This window comes from Bison bison, unplaced genomic scaffold (assembly GCF_000754665.1).
Source record: "Bison bison bison isolate TAMUID 2011002044 unplaced genomic scaffold, Bison_UMD1.0 scf7180017864072, whole genome shotgun sequence".
NCBI lineage: Eukaryota > Metazoa > Chordata > Mammalia > Artiodactyla > Bovidae > Bison > Bison bison.
Genome location: NW_011494644.1, coordinates 10,916,961 through 10,944,529, shown reverse-complemented (window position 1 = coordinate 10,944,529; position 27,569 = coordinate 10,916,961). Strand labels below are relative to the sequence as shown.

Genomic DNA, 27,569 nt, shown 5'->3' with positions numbered 1-27,569 from the left:
TTCAGACTGACAGATGGAGAGCCGCCAGGAGGGTGGATACCCTAAGGGGAAGGAACAGGAAAGGGCAGAAGCTGGGGTTGGGGGGCAGTGGTCACGTTCTAGTTCTTGATCTGGGTGAACATTTTGTTCAGTTAGTGAAAAGTTTCAGCAGGCTGTGTGTTCACATCTGTGTTCTTTCCTATTAACATATGTTGTAGTTCAACAACCAAAAATTTTTAAAAACGAATGTGGACAGACCCCTGATCTCCTTGGGCATGGTTCAACACACCCAGCCACGTTATACAAACCCAGCTGGCGGTGTGACAGCATTTTTGATGGATGAGCAGGTGTGTTTGTGGGTTCACTGGGGCAAGAGAGTCGGGAAGGCCCCAGGAGCCTGAGGGATCTGGAAGCCAGCGCCTCGTGTAGGTAAACTCCATGTGGAAGGCTGGTTTCAAGACCCCCAGGGTGCAGCTCTCAAAACACAGCCAGGTTCTCTTCAGAGCAAGAAATGGGAGGGGGGAGAATTCCCTGGCAGTCCAATGGTTAGAACTCTGCGCTTTCATGGCTGAGGGTGTGGATTTAAAAAAGAAAGAAATGTGAGGTGGCAGTAGTAAAGGGGGTGGGGGTAAGTGCCCCAGACAGTAGACAGAGCAGGGCAATCAGCGTGGTCCGCAGGGAGCACTGGGGACCATCCCCATTCCCTTCCTAGCCCCAGGCTGCTGCTGCTCCGTCAGAAGCCCCCGGACAATCCCACTGGACTGAAGTCACAGGCGCCCCCACAGGGAGCCCGACTGTCGCTCTCAGGAACCATCACTCCACCGGGCGGTCTCTAACTCACCAATCCGCCTCTCTTCCAACAGAGACTTGATTTCTGCAATCTTATCCAGGGCTTTCCGAAGGATGCTGAGGTTGGGGGAGAAGGGAGAGAAGAGGTCTGCGTGAAGCACAAAGCATAGACTTCCTTTTCTCGTTACGGCAGGCTGGCCAGCTCAGACCAAGCCTGCTGCTGGAAACCATGGACCCTAAATGTGTACTCTTTATTCTTAAAAGCACAAAAGAGCGGATGAGATGGGAGGAAGTAGTGGGACAAACAACCTAAGAGGGTTGGTAAGCGAAGCGGAGGGCTCCCTTTGCCTGAGGGCACCGGACAAATGCTGCGGAAGGGCTGTGGGGTGCTGGCGGCCTCTAACAATTGAGATTTCAGAGGACAGAAGTTAGAATTCGCGGTCTGCCCTAGTTGCACACATAAGAGGAGACACTCTGGAGGACTATGGGGAGTTGTCTCGGCCCACAGCAGGGCTGGGGGTGGCGGGAACTTGTCCCCACCCCCTGGAAACCCCTGGAGTTCAATTATGGGGGCTCCAGAGTGGCCAGGACCCAAGAAACCTAGCAGAAGTGCACACAAATCCTTGCTGGAAAAAGGCTTCTTCATCCCAGAGTGTGGGGGACCTCCCCCAAAGGGTAGTTCAACAGCAGTAAGCAGCACTGAATCCACTTCAGGTCATTTATTCTCCGGCCCACTCCTCTAGCAAACCTTTAGTAAAAACCCACGTGTTAAGGAAGGCCTTGGTTCAGCATGAGACCCGTGAGAACACAGCATAGTAGGGTCACAGAAGGTATCCCAGAGGGTGTGACTCTTGTGGATTTGTCAGGCAGAGGCCAGAAGGCTGGGCAAGGGGCAGCCTTGGCAGAGGGAACTGGGCAAACAGAGTAGCGAGGGATGAACATCTTGCCGCAGGCTCAGAGCATTGAAGCTCAGCGTGGCTGGCATCCGACACAGGGACCACTCGGCCAGACCTACCATGGGCTTGTGAGTGAGCACTGGGACACAGGGCAACCAGGCAGAGGAGTAAAATCCAGGAGGCCAAAGGGAACTTTGAAAGTCTGATCACTGCTTCTGGGCCTATTGGGAGGACATCCTTTTATGTAGTTATGTCCTAAATTATATTCTATGAGGTACTGATGGCATGGTTCTCAGCCTTAGCTGGACAGCAGAATGCTCAGGGAGCTTTTTACAAAGAATCCTAGTTGTTTTAAGAATCCTCAGCAGATGCCAAAACTAGTCCGGAGGGGGGGGGGGGTTGATGTGAAATGGGCTATGTACATAGTCTCAAAGTATCTAAGATACCTGTCAATTACACAATGGAAAATAGCCCTAACTTGAGAAATACGGAAGAGCCCACCTTTACCAGTGAGAGTTTTGCCTTCTAATATGAAGACGGAGGACATCACTTCCAGAAGCGTAAAACCTGAATCTAATTGTGAGGAAACAGCAGACAAACCCAACTGAGGGAGATTCTACATTGGCTTATCATTTTCAGAATGTAAAAGTCATGAGAAGCAGAGATAGCCTGGGAACCGTTCCACATTGAGAGAGACTAAAGAGGCAGGAAAACTAACCTACACTAGGAAAATATTCTGTTCTTTTGCCATCAAGGTCATCTAAATAAGACCTGTAGCTCAGTTAATAGTTTTATATCAGCATATTATCGTAATTTTGACAAATGTGCTATGGTTGTTTAATAAGAATGTCCTTTTGTAAAGCACATGATGATTATAATGTGTTTAGAGGTCAAGAGGCATCAGGCATGGTGTCTGCAACATAAAAGGTTCAGAAAAAAAATTTTTTGACTATACAGAGAACAATAAAAGCAAATGTGATAAAAATATATTTACCTAAGTCTGATCATATAAAAAGTTAATACCAATACATGAGTTCCACCCTAGTTAAATCAGAACCTCTGGGCGTAGCCAGCCTTGAGAATAGTGTGTGAATATACTCCACTGGCATACTTCCTTAATACTGAGTTAAAGAAACTGTTGCAGAACTTGGCATAGCCTTTACCACTGTAACTTGCATTGTGAATCTCCAAGGAAAGGAATGTAACATTGCTGCAGTCCATGGGGTCTGCAAAGAGTCTGATACAACTTAGCTACTGAACCACAACAAAGTTACTGAAGTTCCACTGGGGAGGTCTGAGGAAACAATGTTTTAAGATCATTTACTATTTCAAGAGCAGTTTTCTGGAACTGAAATTTCTGCCTCTCCCAACCAGAGAGGTCAATCAGAATGAGCACCCAGCAAAGCATGGGTCTGTACCTTCTAGCAGGCAGCCTGCCAGCCTGTCAGCACCCTTCAGGGAAGGGCCACCCCAAGAGGCTTGCTTCCCCTGGGATAGTGGAGGAAAGACCTCTTGCTGGCTGATCCTTTGAAGTGTCCTCAGCCAAGAACCCTGAGCCCTAACTTCCCTCCCCAACCATTAATAAGGGCCTAACCAGTGTGGGCTCTTTAAAGTAATCCAGTACTGCTGCATACCAGTTCACAGTAATTATCTGATTAGATTGAACTTTTAAAAAGAAAATTAGTTAAAATTCCTTGTGGGCTTTCTTCTCTCTTGCTGAGGTAGTTGGAATTATGCTTGCAGAGGCAGACAGAAAGCAGCTAATAAGCCAAGGGGTGCTGCACAGATGGAACTGCCCGGGAGCTGCCCACCCTCTGGCCATCTACAGAAGAAGGAATCTAGCAACAGCGCTGGCTGCGCAGTCTCCCTCAGCCCCAGGCCCAGCGGGAGGATAAACACAATAGACTCTAGACTCTCAAGCACATGGCTTCTCTGCCCTCCTGTAACTGGTCTGTGTCTGTGCGTGACCCTATCAGGCCTGAGAAGGGACAATACCTTCCCTCCAGCTTCCCAGCGGACACATTCTGTGATGGATCGAGACTGTCAGGAAGCATTTAACAGGAGGCTTCCTGTGTGCCGTCATGAATCCTCTGGATCTGTCACGAATCCTCCTTTGGATCTGTCATGAATCCTCTGTTCCTTATTAAGGAATTAAGAGTGGCAAACCGCTCCCAGGGCTGAGGAATGCATGCATTTCCTTTGTTAGTTTTTCCATACGGTGAGAAGTAACTATTTACGACCCTCTTCCTTTTTATGAACCCTGTGGTAAAAGTGATTATTTACAACCCTCTCTCTTTGATATGGATTGCCTTATGTTTCCTTGATAATTTGTAAGTCTGGACTTTTGATCTTTATCTTTGCTGAACAAAGCTACCTTATAAGACAGTATATATACCCACACTATGTTGAATAAAACACCCTTGTTCCATCAGAGCTTGGGTCCCCGTGTCTGTCTTTCTGTTTCTCTCTCTTTCTCTCTCTCAGGCTAATTCTTTGGAGCGCAGAAGCCCACTGAGCTCACTTTCTTGCCTGGGCTTGCAAGACCCTTGCGAGAGGGTGCTCTGTGCCTACGTGAAGCAGTGCAAGCCCTGTGTCAAGGGCTTTATTGGTTTTCTGTGTAAACCAAGGAATATCAGCCTCTCTCTCTCTCTCTTTTACTTTCTTATCATCAACTCCAGACCACCAGGTTCCAGTCCATTCAGGATCAGATCAGATCAGTCGCTCAGTTGTGTCCAGTCCATTAACGGACCTCAACAAGTGGCACCCAGAACAGGGACCTGGTAGATTTGGACGGAGTGACTCAAGGACCTATTGAGGTGGGTAAGTACTAAGACATGGGCCAAATGGCTGGAAAGCCCCATCACTTTTCTACTTTACTTCACCACTTAAAGTTCAGGGACTTTCAGTTTCGCGCCAGCGAATAGAGGCTTGCCTTCAGACAGTGGTTGAATGTAACCCTTGGTTCCCTGATGAAGGTAGTTTTGATTTAAAAATTTGGCACCAGGTCAAAGAAAATGTTCAATGAGCTGCCAGACAGGGAAAAAATATTCCAATAGATTTCTGGCCCCTATGGGCTCTCATCAAAGCTGTGATTCTGCCATTTCGAGGTAATTCTAGCCCTCCTGATATTCAGCAACAGGCAGAACACTTACTACATGAATATGAATTAGATGATGAAACCTTACAAAAGGCCCAATTAGAACATAAAATATTTCAGAGCTTTCCTACAAGCCCTGCCCTGGTTGCTCCAAGCACTCCTCCCCTGCCAATGGGCACAAATCCCAAAGTCTCTCCCTTGCTAGAACCTAATGATTCTGGCAACAACTCCCCTAAGACACCTTTTGACATTAAAACCAACAACACCTTTCTGAATAACAATAATAAGTTTTTTACCACATACTCTTAATTGTAAGAATTTGCTACCTACTCACTCTCCTTCATGACAAAGGCTCTCTGAATTGCTGGCTTTGCAATCACAAGTCTCTGAAGCTGATGGTTTCTCCGCCTTTCCAGTTTTTAGAAATCCTGACACTCAAGGGCATATAATATCTCAATATGAGAGTATTAACTTTTATCACATGCAACAAATTTAAAAAGCTATAACTATGTACAGCCCACATTCACCTTTTCCTAAAGCACGTCTAAATTCTGTAGTATCCTCTATTGGAAATTTTATTCCCCATGATTGGTGAACTTTAATAAAAGCTCTCCTTAAACCAGGAGAATATCTTCAGTGGATAATGTGGTTTCACGATATAGCCAGAGATCATGCTAACAGAAACGCTTGAGCTGGCATTCACCAAATTAAATTACTTTTGAGATGCTAACAGGACATTTAGGACAGGACAATTTGACGCTACAGAAGCTCAAATACAGTGCCCTCCTTTGTTACATGAACAATTAAAAACAGTGGTCCTTGAAGCTTGGGATCAAATCACTCCTAAAGGGGAGCCTACAGGTAGCTACACTAAAATACTGCAAGGACCTAATGAAACGTATGCTGATTTTTTAGCTAGATTAGAAACTGCTATTTCCAGTACTGTAATTGGAGAAGAAGCCAAAAGGCAACTAGAGAAATTACTTGCTTATGAAAATGCAAATCAGGAATGTCAAAAGGCTATAGCTCCAATTAGTGAGACAGAGACTATTATTGATTATTTGAAGGCTTGTCACAATCTAGGATCAGAAACTCAAAAGATGCAAATGCTAGCTGAAACAATGGTTGCTGCCTTAAGAAAAGGAAATGAAGGTGCTTTACATGTGGAGATAAGAACCATTTAAAAAGGGACTGCCCTAAGAAAGCTACTAAAAAACCTCCAAAAATCTGCCCCCACAAACCTTCGGTCTTTTACTTGGCCGATCTAGTTTGACTTCTAAAGGAATTACTGTTCACCCTGGAGTCACTGATTCAGATTATAAAGGAGAAATTCAAATTATGACGTCATCTCAGATTTTACGGCAATTCAAAAAGGGGGATAAAATTTCTCAATTACTTCTTTTACCTTACATTTCTATTAACTCCTCTAATAGTGTACAGATGGGCGGATTTGGCAGTACAGATCAAAAACAGTCCTTTTGGACATCATTAGTATCTGAATTTGACTGACCGACTATAAATATCAAAATTAATGGTAAAAGATTTTCTGGTCTCAACACTGGATCTGATATTACTATTATTTCCAAACATTTATGGCCCAAATCCTGGCCTGTACAAAAATTTCTTGCCAAATTGCAGAGATTTCTCAAACCAAAGTACAAGAGGTTTATCAGAGTACTCAAATCTATCCATGTGAGGGACCAGAACGCCAACCTGCAACATTAAGACCTTCTGTGATAGATGCACCCCTTAATCTAATAGGAAGGGACTGACTTATGCAATGGCAAACTCAGATATACATTCCACATTTTTCCTAGGGGCCACTGCTCATTTAAGAAACAATACAATTATTAAAATAACTTGGAAGAATGACGAGCCTATTTGGACAGAGCAGTGGCCCCTCACGATAGAGAAATTACAGGTGGCTAAGGAACTTATAGATACACAACTAGAATTAAAGCATATTGAGGAATCTTGTTCTCCTTGGAACTCTCCTATATTTGTTATAAAAAAGAAATCTAACAAATGGCATCTCCTAACAGACCTTAGAAAAGTTAATGCATCTATGAAACCTATGGGTGCATTACAACCAGGAATCCCATCACCTACCACTATTCCTCAAAACTGGCACATAATTATTATTGATTTACAAGACTGCTTTTTTAATATACCTTTACACCCTTTAGACCGAGAGAGATTCATTCTCTCTCCTTTATCCTAATCATATCAGACCTCATAAACGGTACCAATGGGCTGTACTGCCACAAGGGATGATGAATTCTCCCACCGTGTGTCAGTACTATGTAGCCAAAGCCCTTGACCCTGTGAGAAAACAATTTCCTAACTTTCTTGTTATTTACCATATGGATGATATATTGTTTTCAGCTCCATTTATCTTAGAAACTCAACACATGTTTGATATAGCTCAACTACGCTTAAAAAATTCTGGATTAATCACTGCCCCTGAAAAAATTCAAACCTCTACACCTTACCATCGCTTGGGGTTTGTTGTTAATGGACAACATATTATTCCCCAACTCACTCAGATCCGTACTGATAAATTATCAACCTTAAATGATTTTCAAAAGCTCTTGCTGCTGCTAAGTCGCTTCAGTTGTGTCTGAAGGGTCCATAGACGGCCTCCCACCAGGCTCCCCGTCCCTGGGATGGGATTCTCCAGGCAAGAACACTGGAGTGGGTTGCCATTTCCTTCTCCTATACATAAAAATAAAAAGTGAAAGTGAAGTTGCTCAGTCGTGTCCGACTCTTCGTGACCCCATGGACTGCAGCCCACCAGGCTCCTCCATCCATGGTATTTTCCAGGCAAGAGTACTGGAGTTGGGTGCCATTGCCTTCTCCGAGACCTTCTTTAGGCATTGCTAATTATCAATTCAATAACCTATTTAATACTTTAAAAGGCGCTCCTGATTTAAATAGCCCTCGTTCACTTTCTCAAGAGGCACGAGAGGAACTCTACTTAGTGCAAAATAAGTTACAAAAACAATTTCTTACTTGCATCAAACTAGATTTACCTCTAGAATTGTTTATACTCCCCTCTCTTCATTCTCCCACAGGACTTCTTGCCCAATAAGAACACCCAGTAGAATAGATCTATACCCGTTTTAGGGGAATAAAGTCACTTATACCCTACCTTGATTTAATTGCTCTAATCACTATCAATGGAAGAAATAGGACTAAAACTCTAATTGGCTCTGATCCTCATAAAATTGTAATACCTATCAATAAATCTCAATTTGAGAACGCATTACAAACTTCTACTGATTTCCAAATAGCTTTTCTGGAATATTTTGGAGAAATTTCATTTCATTATCCTTCTGGTAAGCTGTGGAATTTCTTCAAAAATACTGCATTTATTATTTCTCATATTATCAGCTCACAGCCTATACCACAAGCTGAGATTTTTTTATATAGATGGGACTAAAAACGCCAAAGCTTCATTCTGGTCTCTTAAGGAATATAAAGTCTTTTATACTAAATTTCATTCTGCTCAACAAAATCAATTATATGCTCTTATTCAAGTTACTTGCCTACATCCTTACCCCCTTAATATAGTCTCTGACTCTATATTCAGTTTTTGTATTAAAAAATATAGAAACCTCCACCATAAACTCCAATCAACCTATTATTCAACAACTCTTTTTCGAACTACTATCTTCCAATATAAATGGAACACAATTCTTCCATTTATATTACACATATTCAAGCACATTCTTGCCTTCCCGGCCCCATGACTCATGGTAATGAAGAGGCTGATAAACTGGTTTCCTTTGCTACTCTGGAGGAACAGCATGTTCTGTTGCATAACAATGCTGGCTCCCTACACCAGCTATGGACAATCCCATACCGCCAGGCTAAAGAAATTATTAGTAATTGCTCTACTTACAGATTCCACATCTTCGACCCATTGCACAAGGTGTTAATCCTCACGGTTTGCAACCTAATGAACTATGGCAAATGGATGAACTCATTGCCCTGAACTTTCTCCATTTTCTTTCTCTATGTCTGTATCAACACTAATTCTTCTTTTATTTGGGCCACACCTCTTTGCGGTGAGGCTACACATGTTATAACTCACTTATTAGCTTCTTTTGCTGGAATGGGAACTCCTAGTTCTATAAAAACAGACAATGACCCTGCCTGTATTTCTAGACACTTTAAACAATTTTTACAATCTTTTTCTATTAAATATATTACAGGTATTCCATATAATCCACACGCACAAGGCATAGTCAAATGAGCACATCACACACGAAAGTTGCAAATTAAAAAATTTTAAAAGGGGGAATACACAGGAACACTACTGTCCTCCTTATCAAAAGCAGACTTTACTAGATTCCAACATAAGATATTTTCAAAACCTATAACTATTGTTAATACAGCTTTATTTGTTTTAAATTTTTTAAACTTACCACAGGGACATATCTTAACAAGAGCAGAAAAGCATTTTGAGGAACTGAAGGACACTTCACTTCCCTGCCCATTTGGAACCACGACGGGTTAACGAAACAATGGAAATCTGGGAAACTAATCAGGGAAAGGGGTTTGCTTGTATTTCCCCAGATGGATCCAACGAACTCACATGGCTTCCTCTTCGGAAGATTTGACCCAAGGGGGCCCCTGGCCTTCAAAATAGAGACAAAACAACAAAAACCCCAGGAGGAAGAAATTCCAATATGGGCCATGGCGGCTCTAAAGATCTCCAGGAAGCACCACCCTCGGCGGCATCAACCTTATGATCTCCCCACTTGGGGACAAATAAAAACGCGTACTAATCGAGCTGAAAATTTGATCTTTCAACAGGGAATGCTTCGGAGTCCTGGAGTCCTGAATACATTTTCCTCGCAATGCTCAGTCTGCTTGCCTGTGCCTCCCCTGTTCAAGCTCTAACTAATCATACTTCCTGGGCTTACATACCCAACCCCCCTCTACTACAGGTGGTCGAATGGACGGAGAGAGGACCAATCGTTTCAACTAATGACTCTATACATACACCTTCTCCCTGGAGCATTAAAGGGTCCTCACACACTGAAGAAGAAGGAAAACTAATTAATATTTCTCTAGGTTATGAAGTCCTTCCTTTTTGCATGGGCCCAGCAGAATTATGCATAAACGTTAGCCGACAGACTTGTGCTTTCGGCCTGCCTCCCAAAAAGGATTTTCGGATGTTGCTTGGATTATTTACTGCCCTTTCTTTGTGAACCATGTTTATACTACTGAGACTTTGGGGAAAGAGTTAGGGAAAGAACAAAGAACATTATGCGAAGGGTTTACTTATAAGAACTTTACATATACTCTTGTTCGTTGGGACAAATGTCAACCCAAATCAGGAAAATTAATGTTTGTGGCTAATCATACGATTGTGGATTGGGGACCCCATGGTATGTGGCTATCTAACTGCTCAGATGATGTTAATAGCACTGCGGGTGACTATGCTACTCAAGTGGCATGGAAGGTTAATGACACTATGATAGAGCATTACCATGACAAAGGACTTCTTGGGTGGCTTGACAGTGGATTAGCCCCACCTCGTCCTAGGATGTCCTGGATAAACAGAGTGGGCTGAACAATGGGACATTTGGAAACCTGCTGCGAGCACCAAAGAACCTGGGACTTGGACCCGGCATTTCACAGGGACCAGTCGTAGTCATAGTAACTATTTCTTTCACTATCATCAATCATATTTTATACAGGCCTGTGTCCCTACTTCCTTTTGTTACAGCCATAGGAAATTTACAATAAGACTTTACGTTCTGTAACTTGTATTAATTGCAAACTATATACCTGTCTTAACTCCTCTATTTCTTTAAGAAATTATTCCCTTTTGATTCTTCGATCTTGACATAATTTGTGGTTACCAATAAATCTCCATTGACCCTGGGAAGAAGGTCCCATGGCTGGACTTGCTTCCAGATTACTTACTAAACTGCTCCAACGATCTAAACGATTCGTTGGATGGCTGATTCTTGGCATTTTGGCGTTAGTAGCTATTTGCACCACTGCTGCTGTTGCCAGTGCTGCTTTACATACCTTGATTCAAACATATAATTTTATCCAAAATTGGACTGAAGATGCTCAGTCCTGAAGAGGCTGCTCAGGTAGGTGAGGATATTCAAGAGGAAATACAGGAACTAAAAACAGCCATCAAATGGGTCAGAGATCAATTAATAGATTTGCAAAAACAAGTGATACTAAAATGTGATTGGAATTCTACTCAGTTTTGTGTTACTCCTGTTCATTTCAATCATAGTGCCTACAACTGGAAACAAATCAAATTTCATTTACAAAACATACATGATAATGCCTCTCTGAACGTACAATTACTGCAAAAGGAAACCTTTGAAACCTTTTCTAAACGTCTGCCCTCTTCCACTAATTTGGAAACTAGCTGAACAACTAGCTGATCAATTATCTGGGCTAGACCCATGAGGATGGTTTCAAAGTTATCACCCACAGCATCGGGTCTGGAACTGTAACTTTGGTGATTGTCTTGGTAATTATATTTGTTGTTTATCATTGCCTTTCTATAAGGTTGGTGAATACTAAACAAACTCAATTGCTCAGGACCTTTTTTACAAATATAATAAAATAGGGGGAATTGTCAGGAAGCATTTAACAGGAGGCTTCCTGTGTGCTGTTTTGGATCTGTCATGAATCCTCTGTTCCTTATTAATTCCTGAATACTTTCACTTTTCATTTTCATTCATTGGAGAAGGAAATGGCAACCCACTCCAGTGTTCTTGCCTGGAGAATCCCAGGGACGGGGGAGCCTGGTGGGCTGCTGTCTATGGGGTTGCACAGAGTTGGACACAACTGAAGTGACTTAGCATAGCATAGCATTCAGGAATTAAGAGGAGTTGCAAACCACTCCGGGGGCTGAGGAATGCATGCATTTCCTTTGTTAGTTTTTCCATACGGTGAGAAGTAACTATTTACGACCCTCTTCCTTTTTATGAACCGTACGGTAAAAGTGATTATTTACAACTCTCTCTCTTTGATATGGATGGCCTTATGTTTCCTTGATAATTGTAAGTCTGGACTTTTGATCTTTATCTTTGCTGAACAAAACTACCTTGTAAGACAGTATATATACCCACAGTGTTGAATAAAACACCCTTGTTCCATCAGAGCTTGGGTCCCCGTGTCTTTCTTTCTGTTTCTCTCTCTTTCTCTCTCTCAGGCTAATTCTTTGGAGTGCAGAAGCCCGCTGAGCTCACTTTCTTGCCCGGGCTTGCAAGACCCTTGTGAGAGGGTGCCCTGTGCCTACGTGAAGCAGTGCAAGCCCCATGTCAAGGGTTTTATTGGTTTTCTCCCTAAACCAAGGAATATCAGCTTCTTTCTCTCTTTTACTTTCTTATCGTTGACTCCAGACCACCAGGTTCCGGTCCATTAAAGGACCTCAACAGAGACGAGAGTCCTCCCCCCGGTCAGCACCACAGGACAGTGTCCACGCTGCAGGTGCCCACACACAAGCAGCCTGCTGACCAGACCTCGGCGCCTGGCTCAGACAGAGTCCAGGCGCTAAGGCATTCATTCTCTGCTCCAGGCACTTAACGTTTGAGGCTATGACCGCCCAGGTCCTCACAAAGTTAAACTGACCTCTGCCTGCACTGGATTAACTACTCATCAAACTACCTTCCTTAAATGGAACTCTGAGCGAGGCTGTTAGTGTCTGTGGCCAAAGAGTCATGGAGTACACCATCCCTGACACTCTGCCCTCCTGAAGCTGCATCCGGAGAAATGCCTTCTGAATCAGTGTCAGAAAATATCTTGTTCCCACCAGTCTGGGTGTTTGGGGGAGAATGGATACATGTATATGTATGGCTGAGTCACTCTGCTATGCACTTGAAAGAATCTCAACATTGTCAATTGGCTACACTCCAATATAAAATAACAAGTTTTTAAAAATACATTTTGAAAAAAGAAAAAGAAAATATCTTGTCCCCCCTGGAATGGCTACCCATCTCCACTGGCACATGGAAAGTGACATCTTTGATCCGTCTCCTTTGACTCCTGCCAAAAGAGACGATTGTTAAATGAAGATGGAGGGTTTTCTGTTTTCTGCAAAAGCAGGAGGAAAACTGGCTAGGAAGAGCTGAAGGCTCAGATGAAGGAAGAGCACAGTAGGTGATGAAGCAGCATGGGCTCCTGGGGCCTCTGCAGTTTCACGAGAGGTTTACCACAAATATTAGGAAGAAGAGCTGACAGGCACCACAGCACCCGGGTCAGGGCCGCGTGGGCACGAATACCACCACGTTTTCCCCACCCAGACGTGGAGCTCCTGTGGGCACGGCTGGTGTCTTATCTGCCTCATTCGCTCTTCTGTTCCCAGCATGGTATCTGGAGGGGAGGACTCCTTACTTAATATTTAGTGACTGAATGTAAGAAGTTCTGAGAGTCTGAAAAAAGTCAAATGGCAGCACAACTGCCAGGGACCTGCACTTCGGAAATAAGCTTTAAGTGTTAAACTCTGGAAAGTCGAGGCCAGAGAAGAGCCCAAACCATCTGGCTGCAGAAGCTGTCGCCTCACTCTGCCTCACTCTGCCGGCAGTTAATCTGAGAAGGGAACATCTGCCTTTTACTTTCAAATGAGTGTGAGTCACTTTGACCTATACAAGCCAAACTCCAGGCCCTCTAGTGGGAAAGGGCCCCACAATGAACCTTCTAATCAGGAGAAGATGGGGGTGGGCAAGGGCAGGCTGGAAAGCCAAGAAAGCAACACCTCCGACCAGAATTCACTGTGTTCCCTCCCCGCCAGTCAGCCCCACCCTTTTGTTTCTGTTCCCCATCAGACCCCTTTGTCTAAGCTAAAAACCTTGGAAAGCTTCTCCTCTCCCATCTGGTCCCCAATTTGATCTCAGAACCTGCCTCTTGTTTCTCCAGCCCCACTGACATTGCCTCAGCTCAACTCCATCGTACCTTATGCCTGGTCTCCAAGCGAGACTTGAATCTCACCCAGTCTGTTCTCTGCCTGACAGCCGGGCATTTCTCTCCTGCTCTTATACCATCTTTGGTTTCCTATTGCCTCCAAGATAAAGTCCGAGTATTGAAGGCCCTCCCCATCATGCCCTCCCCTCCCCCAGCCACACAGGGCTAGTTCTCACTCCCCAAATGCTTGAGCCCTGCACGTGCTCCTCCACAGCCCTGGCACACTCCATCTTGTCCGCCTACCCATCCCTAGCTCAAGTTTCTCTCCTCCCTGAGAGGGTCCCAGATTCCGAGGCCCAGTGAGCACCTCTCTGCCGGCCCACCAACTACACTGTCCTGTAACTTTTTTAGAGCATCTGTCCTTTCTGGATGGCTTGCCCCTGAAGGCAGGCCCCTCACTATCCTGTGTGTCTCTGTGGAGACTGCCCAGCACCAGGCATCGCCATAGGTCATGGTCAAAACAGTTTGAAAATACAGGTATCAGTGACTTTATATGCATTACCACATTTTACGTTGACAATTCTATAGGGAGTTATTATCCCTATTTTAATGAGGGAGTAACTGAGTCTTAGCTCAAGAGACCACCAAAGGTCAAGTGATAGGGAAAAGGCAGCACTGCAATTTGACCTATGCCCTTCTGCCATTTATACAACAGTGGGCCGGGGAAGAGGGACAAGAGTGGGCTCTAGAGAAGCTGGGCCCTACAGGAGAGGCTAGGAGTCAGGATCTGCTTACCCCTGAGGAGCGGGGGCAGGCTGGGGTCTTGGGCTCCTACAGCCCAGCACCTGGGTGAGGAGGGAGGCAACGGCAAAGCAGAGGGACAGTACTCACTTGCACTCAGCCTCCGCATCGGCTTTGGCAGTTGTATAGAGGCCACGCAGCTTTGTCCGGTAATAGGGAGAGACTGCAGAGTAAACACAGGGAGACAGATGCATGGGAGTCTGTCATCCATCTTCTGGGTCATCTTGGGTCACCTGGCCTGAGTGAAAACTGTCCTTCAGGCTTAGGCAGCAGTTCATTTCAGATCAGGCAGATACACGCAAAAGTTGCTTTTGAAAATGAGGACAGCCAGTCTTAGCTCGCACCCACCCCCCTCCTCACCTTTCTCTCCTGAGCCCAGCTACTCACTCTTGTTCTCAGTCTGCATCCGCTCGTGGGTCTTCTGGATGTTCACTAAGTTGTGTTCACTCCTCGAACGCTCTTCCTGCAAGGATGAGGTCGACAGGACATGAGGGGCCCTTCATGCTGCTGTGGTAAGTACCCTACAGCCCTGGCCAGAGGCCCCATAAATAGGGCCCTCATTCTGTAAATCCAACTTCCAAATCCCTAAGAGCAAAAGGAATTTTTCCCCCACCTAATGCAAAAGCAGTACAAAAGGCATTAAAGTTCAATCACAAGTTATACATTTAATGACACTCCTTTATCAAAAAAGACAAAGTGATCCACAGATTCAACGCAACCCCCATCGAAATTCCAGCTGACTTCTCTGCAGAAACGGAAAAGCTCATCCTCAAATTCATATGGAAATTCAATTGATCCAGAACAGCCAAAACAATCTCAAAAAAGAAAAACAAAAATAACATGGGAGAACGCACATTTCTCAATTTCCGAACTTTCTACAAAGCTGCAGTGTTGAATGGTGTGACACTGCCATATAAATCAATGGAATAGAATTGAGAGTCTAGAAATTAACACATGTATCTATGAGCAATTCATCTGGGGAAGCGGGGGTAGGGAAGGAAACTGGTACAATTCTTCCCCATGTCAGTGATCCTAGGACCAAGGCTGCAAGTGAAGATGCTGGGAGCTAGGATGATTCCTAAGAAAGAAATTGTAACTTTATCTTTTAACCTTTATGTCAGAATTTCTAAAAACCTGAGAGGGTAGCCATCTGGCAAAATGCAGTTAAGAGTGAATGCAGTTATATCACATAATTGAAACAGCCCACTAATTCAGAAATAACTGAATCATGGCCAACTGTCCTAAAGCCTGTTCATAAATCTGGTAAATGGGCAGGGCCAATTCTGTTGCAAAGGTAAAAGAAACTGCTCTGTAATTCTTACTGATCTGTTCTATAATGAAACCAATTTTACTATGATCACACTTCATTATGTTATAACACACTGGTACTGTCAGTAAGATATGACTATGTTTTGTTAAGTAAGTCATAGGCTAATACTGATACTGATGACCAAATGTATTAGGGGATTGAGTCAAAGTCTTCTGAGAATGAAATGCTGATAAAAAATGACTGGCCTGAGGAGGAACTGGATTTGACTCATCAGCTAATTTTGATACCAAACAGTTTCACATAAATCTATCGTAAGGTACAGAGAGTGGAAGATGAAAGAGGAAATTGGGTAATCAAATTAGGACAAAAGTATGAAAGTGCATGTAATGGTTCTATAGAACAGATTTAGTTGTTTCTTTAAGTCTATCTCGACGTTACAAAGATTCCTGCAAATGTCAGGCATATTCATCCTGATACTATTACATCAGGTATACCTGTATCTGCTATACAAATGCTACGTATGCATGCAAAGTCACTTCAGTTGTGTCCGACTCTGTGTGACCCTATGGACTGTAGCCCGCCAGGCTCCTCTGTCCATGGGGATTCTCCAGGCAAGAATACTGGAGTGGGTTGCCATGCCCTTGTCTATAAATGCTATACTAAATGTAAATGTTCAAATGATTATTTTGCTGTATCAGGGCCAAGGGCTAGGGAGGTGGGTATGCAGTTAAAGATTAATTCAGCAGGCTAGGGTTTTCAAACGCTGGGCATTTCAAAACAGGGTTGGCCCTTGACCAGCTCTTGGGAAATAACCTCTAAACATACCTGGAATATTTTGCCTGATAGGAGTGTCTCTGTTTACCTGGAACAAGGAGGTGGAGGCATACAGAAAGTGACTGCTACAGGGTACGGGGCTTTTTTGAAAATGTTCTGAACTTGATGATGGTGATGGTTGCACAACACGTTGAATATTGGATTCAAATTGAACTGTACACCTTAAATGGGTGAACTGTATGTGAATATAGCTCAGTATCGCAATATTGCTGTTACTAACCAAAAAGAACCATGAAATCCTGCACGTGACAGAAAATCCAATAGGCACGGCGGTCATACCCTCCATGCTCCTCCTCTCACCTTCATGACATCACTGTGGTTCTGGCACGTCCAAACTCTTTGAACACAACTACCCCTGCCCCCTCCACAGTTCAGTATCACAGCCCACGATCCCCTCTACGAGTGGAGGGCTGTGGCTTTTTACCTGGGTTTGCTTGATCAGCTGATGGAGCTCTGTGAGCAGTTCTGCAATTCGGGAATCAGCAGACACGAGGGCCATGGTATACAGGGGCGCCTGCGGGGAGGGGAGGAAAAGAGAACTTATTAGTGGCTGTTGTGGGTTTAACCATTCTTCTGGTTAGGACGCTGCAGTCCTAACTTCTGGTACTTGTGAGTGTGACCTTATATAGAAACAGCGTCTTTGCAGATGTAATTAAGACGCATGTTAAGATGAGATCATACTGGAAAAGGGTGGGCCTCAATCTAACATGAGGGCTTCCCTGGTGGTTCATGCAGCTTCCCAGGTGACGCAGTGGTAAAGAATCTGCCTGCCAAGGCAGGAGACATAAGAGACGTGGGTTCAGTCCCTGTGTTGGGAAGATCCCCTGGAGTAGGAAATGGCAACATGCTCCAATTTCCTTGCCTGGAAAATTCTACGGACAGAGAAGCCTAGTGGGCTACAGTCTATGGGGTCGCAAAGAGTCAGACATGACTGTGTACCCCCACACACACACATAATCAAATATGTCTTGTGTCCGTGCAAGAGAAGAAACAAGAGACACACAGAGAGAATGCCAGGTGGAGAGGGAAGACAGGGAAGACAGCCATCTGACAGAGACAGAGACTGGAGTTAGGCAGCTGCAAGCTAAGGAGTGCCAACGATTGCTGGCAACCACTAGAAACTGGGAGAGAGATAGGGAACATATTCCCCTTCTGAGCCCCCAAGAAGGACCCTACCTTTGATTCTGCAACTAACAGAACTGCTTGAGTTCGGAATTCTAGCCTTCAGATCTGTGAAAGAATACATTTCTTTTGTTTGTAGTCACCTAGTTTATGGTCATTTGTTCACAGCAGCCTTAGGAAACTAATACAGTGGCAAGCGGTCCTGGAATGCTTCCCCAGTCCAGTGATGCTTGGATTCGGTGTGTTCAAACAAGTCAGGAGTACTTAGTAAGTACCTTCCAAAAGCAGCACGCTGTAGCCCCAGCTCTTGTAAAGCATTCTGGTTTACCCTCCTCCTGCCTTTTTTTTTTAACTTTGCTTCCCTCATAGCTCAGTTGGTAAAGAATCCACCTGCATTGCAGGAGACCCTGGTTCGATTCCTGGGCCAGGAAGATCCGCTGGAGAAGGGATAGGCTACCCACTCCAGTATTGTTGGGCTTCCCTTGCGGCTTAACTGGTAAAGAATCCGCCTGCAATGCGGGAGACCTGAGTTTGATCCCTGGATTGGGAAGATCCTCTGGAGAAGAGAAAGGCTACCCACTCCAGTGTTCTGATGTGGAGAATTCCATGGACTGTATAGTGCATGGGGTCGCAAAGAGTCAGACACGACTGAGTGACTTTCACTTTGCCCTGTTTTTAAATCTGTAATTGAAGACTCAAATAAGATCTTATATGAAGACACTTTTCAAGTCATAAAGCACTGTGATTTTTTTTTTTTTTACTGTAGAGGGAAGAGAAATTAACTACTAAAAGTTTCTGACTTAAGGTAAGATAAATGTATTCTGATGAAAATAAAATGTAACAGTAGATAATCAGGATAAAAGACAATAATAGGCAATGTTATTTTATTATTTTTTTAATAGGCAATTTTAAAAGTAAGCTACTGTTTTGCCAAGATACAACCTAAATGTTCATCAACAGATAAATGGATAAAGAAGATGTGGTGCATATATACAATGGAATACTACTCAGCCATAAAAAAGAAAGAAATAATACCATTTGCAGCAACATGGATGTAACTGAAGACTATCATACTAAGTGAAATCAGTCAGAAAGAGAAAGACAAATACCATAGATATCACTTATATATGGAATTTAAAATATGATTCAAATGAAATCTGTCTATGAAACAGAAACAGAATCATGGACACAAAGAACAGACTGATAGTTGCCAAGGGGAAGAGGACTGGAGAAGAGATGGAGTGGGCAGTTGAGGTTAGTGGATATAAGTTTTTATACATAGGATGGATGAATAACAAGGTCATACTGTATAGCACAGAGAGCTATATTCAATATCCTATGATTAAACCATAATGGAAAAGAATATTTAAAAAAAATTTTTCAGGAATTCCCTAGTGGTCCAGTGGTTGGGACTCTGCACTCTCACTGATGAGAGCCTTAATTCAATCCCTGGTCAGGGGAACTACAAAATCCCACAAGTCGTATGGTACAGCCAGAAAGTAAAAATAAATTAAAAAATGATTTTAAAAATGTGTGTGTGTGTGTCTGTATATATACACATATATAAAACACTGAATCACTCTGTTTTACAGCAGTAGTCAACACAACATCGACTATACCTCAATAAAAAAATTTTTTTAAGTAAGCTTTTGTAACTAGGTGAAAATGGACACATGCTTAAAGAGAAAAGGAGATGGGAAAAAAAAAAAGGAGATGGGAAGAAAAAAGGAAAATTTTTTAGGATGTTGAAATTTTACATGATCCCCCTACCTTCTGGGAAAGGTGGTTCAATTAATATATCTCCATATCCACAAAGATCAGCTTCACACTGAATCTCCCCCATCCCTCCTAGAAGTAAACTGAATTCCTTGTATGTAAATATTCATATCTTCTTAAAATTTCTGCTTTTGTTTATTTAAAAAGTAATATAAAAACCAGGAATACAGGAGAACTGCCTCAAGTTGATCAAGGGCATCTATGAAAACCCATAGATAACATCATACTTACTGGTGAAAGACTTAAAACTTTCCCCGCTAAGATCAGCAACAAGTCAACACTGTTCTGGAGGTTCTAGTTAGGGCAATAGAATGAAATAAAAGGACCAAGACTGGAAAGAAAAAAGTAAAACTATCTCCACCTGCAGAAACCGTGGCCTTGTACACAGAAAACCCTGGATACTTGTTTATGTATGGCTGAGTCCCTTTGTTGCTCATTTGAAACTATGACAACATTGTTAATCAGCTATACTATTAATACTGATATTTCTTGGGCTCCAAAATCACTGCAGATGGTGGCTGCAGCCATGAAATTAAAAGATGCTTGCTCCTGGAAGAAAAGCTATGACAAACCTAGACAGCATATTAAAAAGCAAAGACATTACTTTACAGGCAAAGGTCTGTCTAGTCAAAGCCATAGTTTTTCCGGTAGCCATGTATGGATGTGAGAGTTGCACCATAAAGAAAGCTGAGCGCTGAAGAACTGAAACTTCTGAACTGCAGTGTTGGAGAAGACTCTTGAGAGTCCCTTGGACAGCAAGGAGATCCAACCAGTCCATCCTAAAGGAAATCAGTCCTGAATATTCATTGAAAGGACTGATGTTGAAGCTGAAACTCCAATACTTTGGCCACCTGATGTGAAGAACTGACTCATTTGAAAAGATCCTGATTCTGGGAAAGACTGAAAGCAGGAGGAGAAGAGGAAGACAGAGGATGAGAGGTTGGATGGCATTATCGACTCAAAGGACATGAGTCTGAGCAAGCTCCAGGAGCTGGTGATAGACAGGGAAGCCGGGTTTGCTGCAGTCCATGGGGTCACAAAGAGTTGGACGTGACTGAGCGACTGAACGGATTGAAATGCACATTTTAAATACATGTCCATCTCCATCTCTGCCAGCCCTCACCAAACACTAATTGACCTTCTGTCTCTAGATATTTACCTATTCTGCACTTTATTTTCTTTGATTGTTCAATAATATTCCATGTTTGCATATACTACATTTTGTATATCAGCTCATCAACTGATGGACATTTTGGGTTGTGTTCACATTTTAGCTGCTATAAATACTTGCAGACATGTTTTCATTTTCTGGGCATGTACCAAGGAGTGCAACTGCTGGGTCATATGGTAACTCTATGTTGAAGCTTTGGAGAACTGCTGGACTGTTTCCAATGTGGATGTGCCATCTATATCTCCATCAGCAACATAGGAGGGTTCTGCTATCTCTGGTATCTGCATCAACACGTGATATTATCTACCTTTTTGATTACAGCCATCTGAGTAGGTATGAAATGCTAACCATGGTTTTGCTTTGCATTTCTTTGATGGCTAGTGATGTTGAACATCTTTTCCGATGTTCAAATGCCATTTTTGTATCTTCTTGGGAGAACTGCCCTTTGCCCGTTTTTATTGGTTTTATAAAAGTGATTACTGAATTGTGTCCTTTAAAGCACATGTTCTCAATTTTTATGAAGTCCAACTTAGCTGCGACACATCTTTTTTTCCTCACATGTGCAGTGCTATTTTTACCACTGCTGCTGCTGCTAAGTCGCTTCAGTCGTGTCGGACTCTATGCAACCCCATAGACGGAAGCCCACCAGGCTCCCCCGTCCCTGGGATTCTCCAGGCAAGAACACTGGAGTGGGTTGCCATTTCCTTCTCCAATGCATGAAAGTGAAAAGTGAAAGTGAAGTCGCTCAGTCGTGTCCGACTCTTAGTGACCCCGTGGACTATAGCCTACCAGGCTCCTCCATCCATGGGATTTTACCACTGCAGGTCTTATATAATGCATTTCAATACAAATAACATGTCCCTTAAGAAAAAAAATGTCTAGTTGCACTAATTAGAACCACATGAAATCAGGAATCTAGAGTTTAAGAGATTCAAAGTGAATAAATTTGAGGATGAATAGCATAAAGGTCATCTGCTGAGCAAAGAGGAAGGAGCAAAGAGCCCCCACTGAACCACAACCAAGGTGAGGGTGTGGACCAAGGATGAGTCCCGTGGGAAGATCCTGGGAAAGACCAGATCAGCATGGAAAAATGTTGCTCTCTCCTGCCACATAAAGCAGAATCCTGGTTGGAACCACCTGCCTTCTACATGCCTACCCTGTGCATATTAAAACAGGGGGAAGCCCCCCAAATGGACAGGTGGGTTTTACTTTATACAAACATTGACAGCAAGTATTCCCATTCTGCTACTAGAAAAATCAGTTACCTTTTCTGATAATTTGGACACTTCAAACCTCTTCTCTCCTCAGTACCTCTGCTCCTGCCCTCATACCTGACTTTGGGTCTCCTTTACTGATGTCCAAGGTTCCTACTTTGCTCAGATGACAAGCCAGAGACCATGAGGTCTCTGCAAACGATCCCACCATCAAAACCATGACCTCGTGCAGCAGAGCTCCATTCCGCCTTCCCCTCAAGACAGAAGACTGTCCTTTCACTTACTGAAGACTAAAATCTCCTTCATCTGTGCTCTGAACCCCATCTCCTCTTGCACCACTTGACATGTTTTTCCTATGCTTTACAAGCAAACAAGCACACTTTGGGGCAGGGACCCATCTTAAAAATAAAAGCTTCTTAACCGCATGTTCACCTCACAGACCCACCCATCCCTGGTTCCACTTCAAAATTAAAGTTGTCTAAGCATGTGCCCCTCTACTTCTTCACCCCTATTTCACTTTTCAACCCACTTTCAGCTAGCTTCATCCTCACCAGCCCAGCGAAAATGTTCTCAAGAAAAGTGAATCACTTCCTACAGGCCAAAGCATTGGATCCTTTCCTGCTTTATCCGACCTGATGTGTCAGCATGCAGGCACAGGTGTCCCTTCCCTCCTCCACCTCTGGCTTCAGGGCCTCCCTGCTGTGTGGGGTGCCTACACCTCATCTCAGCTCCTCCTCAGTCTACTGGGCTGATCTCCCTCCTGAACATTCTCTAAATGCTGGAGCTGGGCTTCCCTGGTAGCTCAGGGGTAAAGAATCTGCCTGCCAACACAGGAGACATAGGTTCAATCCCTGATCTGGGAAGGTTCCACAGGCCATGGAGCCACAACTGCGCAACTAAGTCTGTGAGTCACAACTGCTGAGCCATGTGCCGCGTGAAGCCCGCATGTCCTAGAGGCTGGGCTCTGCAAAGACAGAAGCCCGCACACCTCAACTACAGAGCAGCCTCTGCTCACTGCAACTAGAGAGAAGTCCGCACAGCAACAAAGACCCAGCACAGCAAAATACATAAAACAATAGAATCATAAATGCTGGCGCTCCTCAGGACTCAAGCCGGGCTGCTGTCCCCTCTCACTCCTACGTAACCTCCTCCCCCGGCCCTGTCTGTGCAATGATATCTCTAAATCTTAATCTCCCTCAAAGCAGGAAAGTTTACATGAGAGGGTGACAGATAATACCACATGCCACAGAAAAGGACGGTCTCCAGGGTGTTACTGATGACCTTGGGAGGCGGGAAACACTGTCAACGGGAGGGGCCAGGCAGGAGAGTGTGGAAGCAATGAAGACAGCAATTCCTGGCTAGCAGGGCTGTGACCCAGAGACGGGGGTAGAGGCTTGGGGGGAGGCAAGTAGACAGAGGGATTACAGGTGGAGGAAATGGAAGCATGTTGGCTGAGGAGCAGGAGCACACCGAGAACAAGTCCCAGGATAAGAGAACAGGCTTGCATGTGAAGGGACAGGAGGGTGAAGGATGGGATCCAGCCCTGAGGCCTATCTAGTGTCATCATCTGCTGACATTCCATCCAATGTGTCTTATCTATAGACTATCAAACACAGATGCCCTGTCCCATCCCACCCTGCCCTCCAAAGAGCCTGAAAGGCACATTCTTTCCCTCTTTTTCATTTTACTTATTTGTTTTTGACTGTGCTGGGTCTTCCCTGCTGTGCGGCCTCTTCTCTAGCTGTGGCAAGCAGGGGCTACTCTCTCGTTGTGGAGCACGGGATCTAGGGCGCATGGGCTTCAGTAATTGCAGTTCCTGGGGTCTAGAGCACAGGCTCAGTAGTTCTGGCAAATGGGCTTAGTTGCTCTGAAGCATGTGGGATCTTCCTGGATCAAAGATCGAACCCATGTTTCCTGTGTCTCCTGTATTGGCAGGCGGATTCTTACCACTGAGCCACCAGGGAAGACCTACCCTTTCCTTCTTTGTCAGGGTACATTTTCCTCAACAACCAGCTGAAGACTGGTTTTGTCTGACTAACCCTAAAGAAGCCTAACTTAACTCTTACTTGACTTTTCCTGGAACCTATCTAGACCTATGGGCTTCCCTAGTGGCTCAGAAGATAAAGAATCTGCCTGCAATGCAGGAGACCTGGGTTCAGTCCCTGGGTTGAGAGGATCCCCTGGAGGAGAGCATGGCAAGGATACTCCAGTATCCTTGCCTGGAGAATTCCAGGGACAGAGGAGCCTGGAGGGCTACATTCCACAGGGTTGCAAAGAGGTGGGCATGACTGAGTGACTAACACTTTCACCTAGATCTATAACAGCTTTTCAGCCAGTAGATGTAGGTAGATCTTTTCTTCTCCACACAGCCTAGAAAGCTCCACAGGCAATAATCATCATCTCTACTGTCTTCAACAAGCCCCTTTCATCAATAATCCCACTGATAAGCAGTGTCAGGAAATCGCCCACTCCTTGAAGCAAACACTGTTGTTTCTTGGGTATTTCTCCACAAAGATCCCACGCATGTTTAAGAAAAAAAAAAGTGCTGTCTCATAGAACCTTTTGCAATGAGTAGATGCAGAAACAGACACACGAAACTGCGGTTGAAACTGTCAGCAAACTTAAGTGAAAAAGTTGATCCACCTGGTCTGGAGGAGTAGGTCAAATACCAAGCTAGGGACGGCCTCATCCTGCAACCAGAAGGCAGTGGCGGGAAAGGAGGGCCCCAAATTTGATGAGAGGCCAGTCTTAAGGCAGAAGAAGCCCCTACACCAACTGTCAGGACGCACTCACACACAAAAAAACACTGACTTGTGACTTTTTAAATGCTCTCATCTCACTTCCTTTCTATTTGATGTGAAGTAATTCTGAAATGTAGATAAGGCAGTACCAGGAAAAGATAAGGAACTGTATAATTAAGTTGAGCAAAGCAGTCAAAGGCACAAGCAACAGAAAATGCTGACACATCCCAAGCATGCGGGAGTGATCACGGCCGCCATCATTTAAGGGGCCCTCCCCTGCTTGAGCTCTGCCCATTAGGTAGCACCCTGCCTGGGAGAAGTACCTCATTTTACAACAAACTACTGCTATCTCTGGGCTTCCCAGGTGGCTCAGTGGTAACGAATCCACCTGCCAATGCAGAAGACACACGAGATGTGGTTTGATCCCTGGGTCAGGAAGATCCCCTGGAGGAAGAAATGGTAACCCGCTCCAGGCAAATGCCTGGAGAATGCCATGGCCAGAGGCGCCTGGTGGGCAACAGTCCATAGGGTCACAAAGAGTCAGACACAACTCTGTGCCTGAGCAAGCACACACTGCTATCTCCAGATCCAGTCAGCTGTGAACTTGAATTTCCCCAGAAAATACACTCTCAGTAAAGGTTCCTGTAGCTCTCCACTCTGAAAACACTAAGCTTGCTGTTGCAAAACAAGTGGGAACGCAGACTTGGAACCATAGCTAAATCAAAAAGCCAAGGAGCTCCCAGCTGGGAGGAAACGGAATGTTCAGCCCAAACTGCCTGTTATCCAAGTTCAAGGGTCCCAGTTGATTTCAGCATTAGTCTCAAACCAAGGAGTGGTTACGTAATCCCCATAAGGTTTCAGAATTCTTATGAATTTTGAGGCAAGGCCCAGTAACCCTAAACCTTTTGGGTCCTAGAACCCTCTTCTTTCCACTGACTTTCTACTTCTACCCACAAGGGGAACCACTGTTCTGCTGTGTTCCACTACAGACCAGTTGTGCCTTTTCCAGAACTTCACAAAAATATAACCATGCCATCTGTATACTTGAGTGTCTGGTTTCTTTTACTTAATGTGTTTTGAGATTCATCTGTGTTGCTGTGTGTATTAGGAGTTTGTTCCTTTCTATAGCTGAGTTGCATCAATTGTATGAACAAACCAGTTTATTTAACCTGTTTTCTCTGAATAGCGTCTATGTCCATTCTGGGCCATTATGAATAAAACTGCTAAGAGCAGTCACATGTGAATCTTTTTAAAGAAACCTGTTCCTTTTCCCTAAGTAAACAGTTAAGTCTTGTAATAGTACTCTAATTTCCCTTTGGGAAACCATCCTTTATCTTGGCTCCAAGGCTGGGTACACCACTTGGGTCCACAGAAGTATTACAGTCTTCCTGTCCAGCACAACTGGTTCTGGAAGAGATATGTGACCCAAATCTGGCTAACATCAATTTTAAATCTCTTGCTGAAGCGATCTACAAAAAAAAAAAAAAAAAGACCTCTTTCTGTTGGCTAAGAAAGTAGCATAGAAGCCTGGAACTGATGGAGATTTTTGTCTACCTGAGGGAGAAATCAACATGGAGGAAAGCAGAGCTGAAAAGACACAGAAAATACTGGTGACATAACCAAGGCTTCTGGATACAGCCATACCTGAAGCTGGTACACCTGGGACTCTTTAGTTAGAGTCAACAGATACTTCTTTTCTGCTTAGGCTAGTTAGAGTCAATAGATACTCCTTTTCTGCTTAGGCTAGTTTGGGCTACCTTTTTGTTACCTGCAACTGAGAAGTTTGACTAAAAAGAGGTAATTCATAGGGACCAAGGCTGCAAGGAAAAGCACACAGTAACTGCTAAACAAACAGCCTAAAACTGCTGTCTGACCCTCTCATACAAATGAAAACAGTCTATACTTAAACCACTCTAAAAATAATCACATAGGACTTAGGACAATAAAAGCTTTGTCATGAGTCAAAGGGAAGCAAGGCATCCAAGACTACATTCAGATCCCATACCGTCAATTTAGCCACATCAGTAAGAATCTACATTAGTTTGTTTTGTTAGAAAATATTTATTCATTCATTCATTTAGCTGCATCAGGTCTTAGCTGCAGCATGCAGCATCCTCGCTGCATCACGTGGGACCCATGGACTCTCTGGTTGTGGCTGTGGGCTCAGTAGTTGTGGTGCTTGGGCCTAACTGCCCCACTCCACATTGGTTCATAGTTCCCTGACCAGGGATCAGACACTGAGTCCCCTGCATTGCAAGGCAGATTCTTAACCACTGGACCACCGGGGAAGTCCCTCAATTAGCTTCCTTTTTTAAATTAAGAAGACCTGATGATTTCCACCTATCCCACCCTGCTGCTGCTGCTACTGCTGCTAAGTCGCTTCAGTTGTGTCTGACTCTGTGTGACCCCAGAGATGGCAGCCCACCTGGCTCCCCCGTCCCTGGGATTCTCCAGGCAAGAACACTGGAGTGGGTTGCCATTTCCTTCTCCAATGCATGAAAGTGAAAAGTCAAAGTGAAGTCGCTCAGTCGTGTCCGACTCTTAGCGACCCCATGGACTGCAGCCTACCAGGCTCCTCCATCCATGGGATTTGCCAGGCAAGAGTACTGGAGTGGGTTGCCATTGCCTTCTCCACCCCCTACCCAATACCTACCAGGCTTTGGTACTGAAGCTTACACAGGTGACTCTCATTTATGCCTACATCAATGCTACAAGCCCACCTTCTTTACAGCTGGGGAAACTTTAGTTCAGTTGGGTGAAGTTATGCTAGGTAACTCAGGAAATACAAGTAGTCGAGCTGCCACTGCAAGCCTGCAAACTATAAAATCTATACTCTTCCAAGTTTTGTCACACTTCAGCACATTCCGAAGCAAAAAGAGATCAACTGCATCAAATACTGCTACAGGTCTGAAAACTAGACATGACTGGTGGCTTTGACAAGGCGCTATTTCAGTGGAAGGGTGGGGGTCCAGGCCCGACTGGAGGGGGGTTGG

The 27,569-nt window shown here is 44.2% G+C and overlaps 1 protein-coding gene and 1 long non-coding RNA gene across 5 annotated transcripts in view; one reads left to right on the top strand and one right to left on the bottom strand.

The window, feature by feature from the left end:
* Positions 1 to 27,569, bottom strand: part of CCDC101 (coiled-coil domain containing 101) — a 30,402-nt gene that overhangs the window by 2,034 nt on the left and 799 nt on the right. For 2 of the 4 annotated variants that reach the window (XM_010837273.1, XM_010837272.1), the window contains exons 2-5: positions 16,977 to 17,066; positions 14,836 to 14,911; positions 14,539 to 14,611; positions 821 to 885 (exon numbers count right to left, since the gene is read on the bottom strand). In XM_010837273.1, coding sequence (XP_010835575.1) covers positions 821 to 885; positions 14,539 to 14,611; positions 14,836 to 14,911; positions 16,977 to 17,051 — 289 coding nt within the window. In that variant the 5' untranslated portion in view covers positions 17,052 to 17,066. Of the gene's footprint in view, positions 1 to 820; positions 886 to 14,538; positions 14,612 to 14,835; positions 14,912 to 16,976; positions 17,067 to 21,886; positions 21,924 to 21,952; positions 22,449 to 27,569 lie in introns of those variants that run through there. The other 2 variants (XM_010837274.1, XM_010837275.1) reach the window with 2 other exon arrangements.
* On the top strand, positions 16,966 to 18,672 carry LOC104986620. The gene is made up of 4 exons (XR_825054.1): positions 16,966 to 17,052; positions 17,843 to 17,941; positions 18,441 to 18,479; positions 18,577 to 18,672. It is a non-coding gene; the product is annotated as an uncharacterized LOC104986620 (long non-coding RNA).